The sequence below is a fragment of the Nicrophorus vespilloides genome, unplaced genomic scaffold, assembly GCF_001412225.1.
Source record: "Nicrophorus vespilloides isolate i.1.1-1 unplaced genomic scaffold, Nicve_v1.0, whole genome shotgun sequence".
NCBI classification, from domain to species: Eukaryota; Metazoa; Arthropoda; class Insecta; order Coleoptera; family Silphidae; genus Nicrophorus; species Nicrophorus vespilloides.
In genome coordinates, this window is record NW_017098814.1 from 18397 (window position 1) to 32738 (window position 14342).

Consider the following 14342-nt stretch of genomic DNA (forward strand, 5'->3'; position numbering starts at 1 on the left):
CACGTAGGGCTTTCATTTGCAGCGGAAAAAACATACACGGGGTCACCGAAATGGCAATACAGCATGTTAAGTAATCTTAAGAAAGCGTTGTTTACTAAAACAACGCGATTGTTTAGAGAACGCAATCGATAATATGCAACACGAGAGAAAATTCGTACAAATAAAAGTGATTATCAAACATAGACTAAACAATCAGAAGCGGCAAAGTAAAAAAAGGGTCGTACTTTTACTTAAAGACAAATTATAATCAATCCTTGTTTCTATGCACATTTTATTAACTTGTACATATTTAAGCGCATGATGATTGAGATTGGCATTAATAGAAAATAATATATAACAAACACATTTTATTTAAAAATTACAGAAAAGCTGTCTAAAATACATGGTTATATAACGTACATGTTTTCTTCTACTAATAGTAAACATAGTTTAATTTTATTTCTTCTCTTTTGTCAATTCCATCTTTTCTAATTCCGAAAATGGTATATCCATATCGAAAGATCCGAATTCGTTCTTCTGGCGAAGCGTAAGGCATGTGTCCTTAACGTGAGTCATATACCCTTCAATCTTGAAGCCATTAGAATGTACCACCGTACATTTTACACCGCGTGGTTTCTGCTCCTTTGAGCTCCCTGCTCTCTCAGCCATTGTTCTACAGGCACAACAAAAATATCATTTACAGCAAGCAACTACAGAAATGTTCGTGATTATATAATAAATACCTGGTTTGCTTATTCATGTCCGATAGACTAATTATCGCCCTCGAGGAAGACTGTTCTGATGAACTTTGCTTTGTTTTAACTCCAAATGAGTCCGCGAAACTGTTCTAAGTTCAATTATTGAAAGAAAGAGTACGATTTTTACTGATAAATGAGCCATGTTGCCGAATTACACTTGCACTTGGAAAATGGCAATATTGCATTTCATAAAAAATACAACCCTTTTCTATCAAGAGGAATCAGAAAGTATAAAAACATTTAAGATCAAATACTTGGATAACAAACTTTGTAATTTATTTGCAATAATAATATAGAAAATAATATTGATTTTATAAAATAAAATTGAGTTCGAATAAAAAAAAATCAATTTAGTGAAAAATCCCTACCGTATTGGATTTTTCACTAGTCTTATACGAATCAGTAAAAATATATATTTAGATTTGTTTTTTTTTTAATTTATTTAATAGAATTTGAAGTAACAAACAAAATGCACAGCGACATCTCCAAACTAGACGCAAAGGCGATTATGAGAAGATGTGTTGCATATGGAATTTGGTAACTGAAGGGATTACGTAAAAAAAAGAATGAGAACCGAGAGCGTCGTGCATATTTCATTAAAACTCATATAGGTGCGCTGATTCGCATCGATTTTATTCGGTTGTTTGTTTTCGGTTTTCCATGCTTTTTGGTTTAAGCTAATGCAGCAAAAGTAATTCATATTGCGAATATAACTGCCAGGACATGTTTATATTTTATTCAAGCTATTGGCCTGGGTATTCTCACGTAGCAGCAGGATTATAAGATGGCAGTGAGCAAATCGAGCATAGAACATTTTCGTATGATATTTATGGATCTCAATCGATGCCATCGCCATCAAATATTTTCCGCCTCCGGGTAAGATTATTTATCTTCTGTCGAATAGACAGGACCGTTATTAATGAATAATATAGGAGACGGCATTCCGAAGAAAAACCGTATTCATTCTGGGGGGAAAAAAAAAATTGGACTGAACTAAATAGAATATGAACTTTGCTCCTAGCGTTTCTCTTTTTTTATCTTTTTCCTCTTCCTTTCTACTAGAATAGTTAAGTTTCAGTTGAACAAAGAGTGGAAGGCTTGTGTCCTTTTCCCGGTAATAAAAATTGTACCACGGCGGAGCGTAGAATCCTATTTTTTTTTTTGGAAAACGGCAAATTTTTCGGCGCGAATTGATTATTCATTACGCAATGCCGCGGCGGCACTATTAAAACGCCCCCCATAAATGGACTACTTCTGTCAAGTTTGTTGTCCAACTTTCGCCCTGGCTCATCAAAAATGTATGCGCTAACTTTATAATTCACGAACTTCTTTTTGGCCACAGTTCTACATCAACGTTGCTCCTTTCATTTTATTTTTTTTTGTCCTTCTTTATTTTCGTATTTCTGTTTTCATTTTATTTCTTGTTTAAATCTCATGAAATACTTCATCCTTCTTTGTCCCTTACATTGTTAAAAAGGCATGTTTAATGGTATTCAATTCCTCTTTGGATTTGCTGATACAGGTTCGAGGACGAACGGTCCCGCGGACTCCTGCTATACTCATCATCCCAGTTCATGGATAAATTATTAGTTTTCCGCGCGCTACACGTCGCTGCGCGCAATTAATATGAATTACAGTTTAATTGGATTCCGAAGCCCCCGTTCCGCATCATCCGACCCATCCCAATTATCCATTATTAATTAACACATATTACATTTCAATTAACTTTCATCGGAGCCAAACCAAAACAACGCTAACCTACGACCCCGATGTCAGTAGACACCTTTCATGATCTTCCCAAGCTTTAATTAATAAAGCACACGGGCATCACATTAATTGGCGGTTTCAATTAACTCTAAAAATTGAATGCGTTTTACAACAGTTCGTTCCAGCTGCTGCTACTGCTGTTACTACTACTACTACTAATTGCTGATCATTATTGCATTCAATTAGCGGAATATGCGGAATTGCAAACAGTCGTAAATTCAATATTGGACGTACGCAAATAAATTAACACGCTATACACTTTTTGGGAGTATTTCTCAAACATTGCCGGATCGAACACCGAATGTACATATTGAAAATAAACCAATATAATATATTAATTTAGTGTAATGTAACTTTTATTTACTCGAGTAAATTCATTTCAATATAAAAACTATATTAATACTAAAACCTGATTTTGTTTTAGTATTTCAAAATTATAACAATTTTTATGAATATTCGAGAAAACTATACAATTTAATGATTCTGTTGATACTCGAGGTATAATCTTTCATTGTTCCAAATTTGACAACTAATTACTCAAAGTCCAAAAATTTCATTACGAAGACGAAAGCCTTCAAGATGAGGTGGGTTGCGACGTCTTCCAGTGACTAACGACCAAACAATTGAGACAAGCGGAATCATCTACTAAATGATCTTGAATTCTGACAAAACTTTTTACATCAGAATAATAAAGAAATACTCAATTGCTCTATTTCCTACAAAATTAGTTTATAATTAGTGTTTATAAAATTATGCAATTTATGTTTGCAACAACCTAATGGATGCTCTTTACGAAATTCCGTACAATCCATAATGATTTACGTCTTTTAGTTTGGCCAGGATGTGGACGAGAACGAGAACTTTTTGGTGCACACTGTTTAAACTATCTGGAAGCCGTGCAAATTACGATTTAAGTACTCGCAAGCGTTGCATAATGGGAGGATGGCCACGTATTTTGGGGCTTTCGCCACTTCGCGAACTCCCCTCTATTAGCGCGCCCTGTACCCCGCTCGAAAGACCGAGCCAGATTTTTAATTGGATAATCCGATTCCTTGATTAAATCTGTATTTGTTTAATTGGGTTTTCGCCTTAGTCGCCGTCGCTAATTAATATCTATAATTAAATTCGTTCGAGGCGCGGCATTAACTAGCATGAAATTGAATCACATAATCAATGCAATAATCTGCGCTTTGTATATTCTTTTACTTTTGTTTTTCTTTGTTTTTTCTGTGTGCACGTATACTGCCCTAAGCGTCCTGAACAAAGCATCAACGAGGTGCCCTGGAAACGATTCACTCCCAATTATTTTCCTCCCTTTTCTGGTCTCGAAATAATTAGGTTTCAGATCGCAATTCCTAAGCTGACATATGTCTGCGCTAATGGGATGCTATTAGGTTAAGTTGCGTACACAACCAACCTCAATTAAGTTACAATTTTCTTTCAGATCTTTGATATAATTATATTTACTTGTTACGCTCAATTTGTCTATTTACTTATAAAATTACGCATGTTTCAATTGAAAACCTAAAACTAGCTTATTTTAGAATAAACATTAATTCAATCGAAGTTGTTTAAATTCATTGCAAATTTTTGAGTGTTTATGCTAAACAAAATTTGATGCACCAATGATGCGATGGAACATCAAAAGGTTAAAAAAAAAATATATATATATATGGGAGTAACGTAGCATACGTAGAAACATCATAAGTTTATGCAGGAGAAATTTACGAGGGACAAAGGAAACGCACGATGAAATATTCAAATTTAAGAAATTGCATCAAGACAAGGAGAAGCCGCTCGCTACAATGAATACATAACCCGGTTTGTTATAGCTAGAGACGCGACCGACGCGGCGCGGTTTGGTCGTGCCATATTAATATCACATTTGTATCATTGCTTTCCTTGAGGAAGAGCGAAGAGATAGACAGGAAGAAAAATGTATAATGAAAAAATTTGTAGTAAAATATTAAATATGGATCATATCTTTTTATTAGCGAACATGAATCGAAAGTGCATCCCGTTTTACGTTGTTCTTTCTTTAAAATCTTCTTTGTAAATATCTTATGCAAATTAATGTTTGTCTTAGGATTAATAGTATAGAAAATCGATATGTGAATATTAAATTAAAAAAATATATATTAGAGCAACTGAAAATATTTGTTATATACTAAGGAAATGTAGTAAGAGAATGATAAAGTAAATAATAAGATAGTGGAACTTACCGTAAGGACACAGGCACTGATACATCGATCCTTCGTGTCCTTGTGAGATGTCAACGCAAATGCCACTGTTCGTGCAAGGGTTGGGGAAGCAGGCGTCCTGTTCCTCGCAATGCGGTCCCACGAAGCCGGGACAGCATTGGCATTCAAAGCCCTCCTGTAAAACAAACAACTTATGCACATCGAGAATAGATCTTCAAAACATACACGTCACGACCACATGCTATACCTGGACCAGAAAATAACCATCACCGCAACAAATCAAGTTATGTCCAACACAATATGAACAATAAAATCAATCATATTTACAACTTATTAGTTTCTTAATATATAGGTATCCCCTTACTTACGAACTCCCAGACTTACGAACAAAATCCTAAAAGTTCTAACTTGTTACAAGGAGATGTAACAAAAATTGATAATTTATTTAATAAAATATAATATTTTTTGAAGATGTACTATCTGTTTTGTTGCTTTTGCTCCATGGTAAGATAAGTATATTCGACTTACGAACAATTTTTTGGAACGGAACTAGTTTGTAAGTCGGAGGACACCTGTACTTACTAATAAAACTTTTATTATAAGTTTTGCATACTTTGATCAAATTGTGTAGTTAATATTGAATATATATATATTCTTGATTTGTTGTTGAACTTATTACGAAGTGGGGTGTGATTTGGATGATGAAGGCAAATCGAGTTTCGCAACTCAATAAGATAAATAAAGTTGTATCCCAGTGGAGTTGATATAATAATAATATTGGAGAATAGCAAGAAATAATTGAAATCGGATTGAATATTTTGGCGTTGGTCAATAATATTTAATGTAAAACAAAATAATTAATATAGGGCCCTTTATGCAATTTCAGCATTTACAACGTGAATTTTATATTCATTTAATGGCAATTCGTGTATACATTTCGCATTTACGTTTTATATTATCCGGCGTTTATATATTTGCAATGCTTTCACGTGGATAAATAACATCACAGATTCGGTCTGCGAGCTGAATAAATAGGAGTTCGTAACCGACGTGAGCGGATTAGACATTGTTCGAATCGAATGGAAAAATATTTTTATTCTATTTACAGTAACCGGTGTCGATTTAAATATAAAATACTACAAACATATGCGAAAACACGGATACAAGCTTTTTGATGTTTTGCAATGGAATAAAACGAAAACTTTATATAATTTATACTTTGAATGCAACAATTGCCAAGGACATCGTTTGATATTGCAGGTAATTACATCTGTCCACAGCATAATCTGTATCCGATCGTGCATAATATTGTATGCCTGTTGGAGAGAGAAAGCTATTGATTGATCACATTTCTTCAATTCGGACACACCAAAAGCGCTGGGCAAAATCAAAGGACATGAAATAATAAAATTGTATTCCAACTGGATGGACTCAGTAGGATTCTCTTGAAGATGCAAAGGATGTTTCTTTCGGTATTACGTATGCACACTCACGTAATAATTCGCGTGCATTTGTGTTGATCCTAGCTGTATGGAAAAACCAAATGGAAATTTCGAATAAAGCAATTGCAGGATTTGACGCGTTGGTTGGACACTTGTTTCAAATAACAAGTTTATTTTTCATTTGCGAACAACACGAACTCAAAATATAATGGTCTTGGAAATGGGAAATTTATTTGCCATGTGATTTTGGTTATCTTACCATTGAGGAGTTGGAGAAGCACAGACCCTTTCCGGAGCAATCCTCGTTCTCGCCGCAATTGTCGGATTTGACGACCACTTTAAGACGAACGCACTCGCTGTCCCATGATTGAGAGACGACTGGAACAAGATTTTGATGTTCTGATTTCTTAATGAGATCGTTTGTAAGGCTATTTACCTATGAGCAAGTTGATGCCTTCGGTTAGGTCCTTGTCGTACAGAGTGACAACCTTGCGGGCATCGATCTTCAGAGGTGTTATGTCCAGCAGGACACCCTCCGTCACATCGCAGTTGTCGTGGCCAGTGCGGGTCACCTGATATACAGCAGTCGGCGGTTCGTGCATCATCCTGCAAAATCATATTAGTTCCATCATCGCAAATCGATCAACCCCATCATCGTTTGCAGTTCATTTCCCAATGCGATGCGCCACTAATTTCATACTTAAACACCATGAATTCCCCAATCCCATTATCTTTTCATATTTCATATACACCAATATTTCAATCATATAAGTCTATACTATCAATTACAATATAATTATAAAATTAATTAAAACTTTAATACACACTTATATAAAATAACCATTAAGAGATGAATAAATAATATGGCTTATACCTTTCATGATCCAAATCTCTGGGTTCGCTTTGATTCACATGAGATTCCTGTCGAAGTAGATGGGAGTCATCAATCCTCACCAACAGGACGTCACCACTTTGAATCTCGATGGCGCCATCCCAGCTGAGGGTAGCCGGGGTACACAAGGGACGACTGGTGCCGGATGTATCGCAGTCACCACAGTCTTCCGGTATCTGAATTAAAAAAAAAAACATCAAGATTTTGCTTTAAACAAACCCATAAAATCATTTATGCGCCGTTTAATACCATTAGAGACGTTCCCGATTTATAGTAAAAAGATTTTTACTTCTCACAATAAAATGTGTAAATAGAAGAATGTTTCAACAACCACTATAATATGCATTTACCAGCAATAAAAAAAAAACCGGTTGATAAACAGTTTCATGTGAACATGTTTTCAGTTTTCAATAGAGGGAACAAACCAACAAACACTAGGGTTTTGGTCTTTTTATTACATTTCCTGCATGGTTGGACTTGCATGCTATAATGAAAATGCCTCTAATGGACTTCATGGGACTGCACGAAGGCAGCAAATCTTCTTCCGACTGATTGGAAAGCATTGCAATAAGGAATACTGAATTGCCTTTTAGTCGATATTGCTATTTTCCATACGCATAAATACGCTTCGAAAATACCTCTCTATTTATCCCTGCTTTCAGCGCCAGTTCCGTCGTCTCCCTTTCCCTATTATTCTTCTCTCTCCCTCTTTTCCTTTTTATGTATGTATGTATGTATAAGTTTTTTTTTTCTTTGGAGGAAGGTTATAAATCCCACCCTGCGATACATTCTCATCGTTGAAATGATATTTTAACACACCTGCACGTAACACACAATGCCAGTTAAATCATCCCTTGGCACAAACGCCTCTGCAGCATCCATACATCCTCTAACACCATCACCTAAGCCTTTCAAGGAAGATCCAAGCAGTGACAACCTCTCCATGTTTCACATTCTAAAACTATTTCCTTGTTGTTGCTACTTCTTATTTTATTCAATACTCTCACTATAAGTCTGTAACAAAGAGGAACTACGAAAATTGCATTTCTCTCAACTATGAAATATAGAGGAAAATAAACTTATAGAAAAGCATATGCTCAAATTCAAAACTTTTAAATTTCACTAACAACTAAATTTACACTAAAACTACATTACTTATCTTAATTAAGTCATAGTTTCAATAAAAATGTCATCATTTTTATTATTGTAAAAGTGTTTTTTTTTTTCAATTAACAATAATGCTATGAGAAAAAGGAAACGGTGCAAATCGTTATTTGATGCTCTCCCCCTGGAAAGTGAATACTAAATAAATTGGATATAACGAAGAGCTCGCAAATATAAAAACCCGACCCAGCAGATAAGGAGATTTTCGTGCTTTATTAGCGCCGTTTCGTTTTAGTATATTTACACCGCAAGACCTAAATTTATCCGCACAACTTGCATAACTCACATAAACTTCGTACTTTATTCAAATAAGCCGAAACAATTTGCGGACCATCACTTCTACTATTCCAGTTTACTTTTAATTCCAACCCAGACAGTCCATAAAAACAAAAGATGACCCTGAGAATTGTAATGAAAATTTTAATTACAATTTAATTTACAATAAAGAAATGAATGCTAATGTATTATTTTATAATAAAGAGTAAATAGATGTATTAATTCTTATTAGAGTAAAACATTTTATAAGTTTCATATATTTCAAGCATCTTATATGTGTCTCATAACTTTTCAGATTTCAACTTGAAGGTTTTATAAAAAAAAAATCGATGAGAACAAGTGCACAATTAGCTAAATCCTTTAAGCAGTAGCTGGATATAAGGAAGAAGGGAAAGAAAGCAAGTACTGCCAGTACATAAATATAATAGAATCCGAAGCGATTGCAGCAGAATCTCCAGGAGATCCTCGAATACGAGCATCGTAACAATGGTCATTATGGATGCGGCTTTCGTTAATGCGCTTTCTGCGTTCGGCAAGGGTGGAGGTTAGGTGATCCAGTGTTGTTTGGACGTGCTGTGTGCTTGTGACTGATGCAAATGAGCGAAAAATCTTCTAATTAAACTCGAAGAGCTCCGCTGAAAAGCCCGCGTCTCCAAATAGAAAATATGGAATACAAGTCCGCATCTTTCGTTCCCTTTTATTATTGCGAGCGGAATAAATAGACGCGGGTTTAAGGGATGATGGCTTTAAAAAATAAATGCGCTCGCAGTAATGAATGTCTGGGTCGATGGTGAGGAGACATTGTTATCGTTTTTACTTGAATGGATGCTCGCGTTTTCTTGTGTGAATGTGTGTTTGTATGGAGCGCTTCTTTATCCAAACGACAAAAAAAAAATATGAAGAAGAAGAAGAAGACGAGAACGTATTGAGGTAAGAAATAGAGCATCAACATATCGCACCTTTCTGCTGCTGAAGCGCTCTTGACAAAATGGAAATCGAGGAATAATGTTATCCCATCCGTGCACTTCGCACCACCTCCATTTATATACGAGGTCGCCTTTTCGTCCTCGAGAGTGACTAATTAAAATGCAGAATCCTTTTCTGAAGAATTAATAAACATTTTTGGAAGCGTGCAAACAAAATAAAATAAAATAAATAAATGAAGAAGAAAAGATGCACCGTAAACTGTTTGCGCTGTGTTTAATTAAATCCTATTAAAACATCGAGAATTGCCTGCGCTGATTCCCTCCGGAATTGCGATGGATGAATTCCAGGAATGTCGTCTCGTTTTCGACTAAATTAATTTTCAACTTTTACGTGAATACCGGACAATGGCTTTTGTGGTTTGCACCCTCCATAATCCAGTCGATTAATGCAATCCAACGTTGTAAAGATAGATGTGATCATGTTTCATCAATACTCTGGATCCAATCGATTAACCAAAACCGCTCTGGTCTGTGGTAACATTTAATTGGGAATTATTTTTGGAAACCGCGACGATCAATTCCAATCGCTTAATAAATAGTATTTCTCTCTCTCTGTAATTTTTTTTTTTCGTTCTCAGATCATTTATGGCTTATTTTTCGGAGCCGAACGTTCCATTTCCTCGAGCCGGTCGTTATTGATTTAGAAACTGGCTCCTCTTTTCCTCGCTTGGTTTTTCGCATACAGCCCATGGGCACAATCGCCACTTATCTCGAGATAACGCATTTCTCGCCGCTTCGGCCCTTCAGCCTTTCCACCTGGCTATACTACTACCAGATCAAGCTGTCGATCTTATCTTACACCGCCAAAGAAACCCTCCGGAAATTACCGCAATTTGTTACTGCCCTCCGGAACACCCTTACTTATGTCATCTCTTCCACCTTATTATCTTAACATGTTATCGATTTCAACGAAACTTTCCTAATATACACACATTTTTCACGAATTCATAGCAAAAGAAATATCAATTGCCCGGCACATCCACCAATTTATCAAAATCATGAAAATATAAATGCTTAAATTCCAATAAATTTTGTAATTATAATATAACTTTATTAAAATTATAGAAGTAATTCCGAAACTACAACTTATTTACACAACATTAATTACATATATATATTTAACTGGAAACCCCAAGCAGAAATTTGCCTCTCTGAAAACTTCTTACATACACTCCGTACTCCATTCACTACATCAAACATCCAACTTTTTGTTAATTACTATACGATATTATACCAGTAATGAAGTAGTACCTTATAAGTTAGAACTTCTGAAAAGACCATCGACCACGAGGTATTAAAACTTGCTAGTCCATTAAATCGGTCCACTTAATCGATATAAATATCGAGTCTATATCGCAAGCCCGACAACCGAAATTGAAATTCCGACTGTATCGAAATCCCGACTATATCAAAATCTCGACAACCATAATCCGGACTGTAACAAAATCTCGAAAACCATAATCCCGACAAACATAATTCCGACTGTATCAAAATCCCGACTATAACGAAAATTTTTGCTATAACATTTTTAAATGTGTAGTCACCTTGAATTACACTTTTATTATTAATAACAATAAATTATTATTAATTTATTTAATTGTGTTGAATTATTCATAATAAATTTTAACATTATGTAATAATCTCAAATACAATTAGATTATTAATTGTTATTATTTATTATTAATAACAATTTAAAACTCACTACGGTTCGGAATAATTTTAAAATGTTATTGTTGACATAGTCGGGATTTTGATACAGTCGGGATTATGGTTGTCGGATTTTGAACGTCGGGAATTTGATTGACGGTATTTCGATTGTCGGGCTTGCGATTGCCACCGATAAATATCACATAGAAAGTCTCACATATAATGTTATAACTCTCGCCAGCCGTCACGTAGATGCTACCTGCGCCACTCGCAATTCAAAATTATATAAGTAAAAATAAGTATTGTATTATATAATATGTATTATATATTTTGCGTTTTACTTGAATTTCTGACATATTATCGATATCCACCTTAACTGAACCACAAAGGGTTGGATCCCTTTAATGTAAGACCCAAACTATCCTATAATACAGTCCAGAATTTGCAGCGAACTGGAACAGCGTTTGATCCCTCGTTTTAATTATATACTTTGTACGTCAATAGAACCGTTCTCAATTACGCACAAAAAAAAATTATAAACTAGGTAACGAACAACGTTCATCCAAGTTTATTTAAAATGAAAATTCATTATAAATTTAAAATTTGTTATATCATTTTTCCCTTGTGTTCTTAACGAAATATTATACAGTGGAACCTCGTTTAACGAGCGCCTCGCATTTCGCTTAACGAACAAAATAAGAAAAATGACTCGCTTAACGAGTGACGTTTCGCATAACGAGTGACGATGAGAAGATAAGTCCCGGATTTCATTTTTAAAACTTGTGTATTGTATTATGTATATTTTTTAATATGTTTCAGTTTGGATTAAACAAGTTAATCGAGGTTCCACTGTATTTACATAAAATATAAGTAAATAAGAATAATAATGAAATTAATCATTATAAAAGTTATAACAATATTGTGAAATAGGATAGTTTGAAAGTTTGTTGAAACAATGAAGGTTATAATGAGGGATCATTTTCAAGGCAAGTTCAAAGTTGTTTCTCTTTATTAGTTTAAAACAAAATGAAATGTTGAAGTTTCGCTATGAATATTTTCTGAATTTGTTACTGAAAATAACTGTAGTTTATTATAAATCATAATGATTTGTAAGAAGGGAATGATTAAAGGAAATTGTATAATGGGTGTAAAATTACGTTTCATTAGGTTTCAAATAGGATTTGATTAGATTAAGTAGATAATTAGAGGGATTCCGGTGAAGTGAACAGCATCGGTCTGCGAATTTGTTGTGTCAGGAGAAAATTTATTTCTATCCCACCCCTCTTGTGGTATTGTGAGCGAGGTATCTACGGGATCTGCAACATAGCGGTGCGGCGTTTGTCGTCGGTGGCGGCGGCGGTGGCGGCCTTTTGTTGGCGCGGGGGTGGGCATTGTTATCCCGGAATTGGGCGTCGCCGACCAAATGAATTGTAGCAATCCCGGTGCTTTCTTTAACGAGATGAATTACAATTAAGAGTTGATTATTGTCATCTTTACAGTTGCCAAGAACAGATTGTTAATTGCGCATCGCATTCATAAATTCCCGCGTCGACAAACAAAATCCCCAATCCACTCTCCCTATTGCAGAGAGAGAAGGCTACATCCCACGCAGCCCTTGGGGAAACTCGTGTTCATGCGGAACGTACGTACGTCAAGCAATTAGGATGAAGATGCATATCGCCCAAACCCATTCTCTACACCCCGAGGTTTACGTAACCGGATAGCGCGGTGGCGTAATAAAAGGATGAAGGGTCGATGTTAAATGTTTAAAAAAAAGAAGAAATGGAAGGGTTTAATGACTGGACACACGCGGTATTCGGATTAGAACTTGGAATTGAAACGGAAACGTGGTGTAACGCGTTTCATAACGTGATTATCCGTCAGCTGCGGTGGTGGCGCGATTGTCGTGAGCGCGCGTTACGCCGTTTTCCAGATTTGTTTATTTCCTGCTGAGCATGAAAACGACAGGGCTCTTTTTGTTTTGTTGCATTTAAGTCAGAGACAGGGCGACGCCCGTCTGACGGCGAACAGGAAGGCGCAAAACATTGTGCGATTATGTCGCCCACCCTTACGAACCAATCGAATGGGACGCGTCGAACACAGGGAGGAAACAACAACAGTAAAATGAAAACAAAAAGAAAAAAAAACAAAGAATGATCTGAACTCCAACTTCGAAGTTTGTCCACCCAGACAAAACACCATTTATGCTTTTTAATTAGTTCAACACCCAAAATTAACTAAATTCTATTATATTTTTACAGATTCGATACAACTTATTTATACTTTTCTTAAATAAATAGAAAAATCTAATTTGTATTTTTTTATATACATATGTTAATTAAATAATCAATGGTCTTTATTAACAGTTAATTCATTTGTAATTGGTTTTGATTATATAAAAGTTTTTTATGTTATTTTTTACTTTCGTTAAAAAATAAATATCCGAATTGTTCCACTTCTTAAGTCTAAAGTCTATATGGCAACATATTATTTTTATATCAGATTTTATTGGACGAGTTTATATTATTCTTTAATACTTTTCTCAAATAACAAATCATATATTTTTTTTTTAAATTACATTTTGAATCCAATCTTAGAATTTCAAACACTTCTCTTCTTGATATTAAACTCAAATGTAATTTCACATCCCAATATTCCAATACGATTCTATTATTGGTGTATTTCCATACACGATACGAGCATGGCTTAGCAAATATGTAATTTGTAATTCAACAAATGTTCGGATTTGGTTCCTGGCAACTAATAAAAACCAATTCAAACATTGATTTTATTTAAACTCGATTCCCAGTTAAAAATTAATATGCTAATGGTAGCTTCGGTTGCACACGTTGAATTTGAATATAAAACTAAAAACTACATAAAATGAAACGTGTTTTCTCGAAAACATTGTCCTATTTTAGTTTACAAAAAAAGCGTAAAACTTGGTTTTCCTGTCCAGGAATTATGTTAGATTCCTGGAGAGGAAAATTGAGTTAATTGATGATGTCAAAGGCCGCTGTATCTTAGGAAATCGTCGGTTGCTGCAAGGAGCAGAGAATCCTTGTCGCAAGGATGTGAGAGTCGCGAATGTCGAAAGTTCAAGCAGATGCGTCGCCTGCAAGTTTTCTAATAAATAATTGCGTGCAGTGACCCTGTGATGCCAAGAACTTTACGGGATGGTGGCACGTGCTGTGAATAAGTAGCGCAAGACTTCGTCCCTTCACCCTCAT

General features: G+C 35.1%; 1 protein-coding gene across 1 annotated transcript in view; it reads right to left on the minus strand.

The window, feature by feature from the left end:
* LOC108563272 (delta and Notch-like epidermal growth factor-related receptor) overlaps positions 1–7215 on the minus strand; it is a gene marked incomplete at its 5' end in the record, with an annotated part of 16585 nt that extends 9370 nt beyond the window's left edge. Inside the window, 4 exon segments of the mRNA XM_017921897.1 lie at positions 4727–4880; positions 6407–6525; positions 6584–6753; positions 7022–7215. Of these exon segments, the coding sequence (XP_017777386.1) occupies positions 4727–4880; positions 6407–6525; positions 6584–6753; positions 7022–7215 (637 nt within the window).
* Between the last annotated feature and the right edge of the window lie 7127 nt (positions 7216–14342).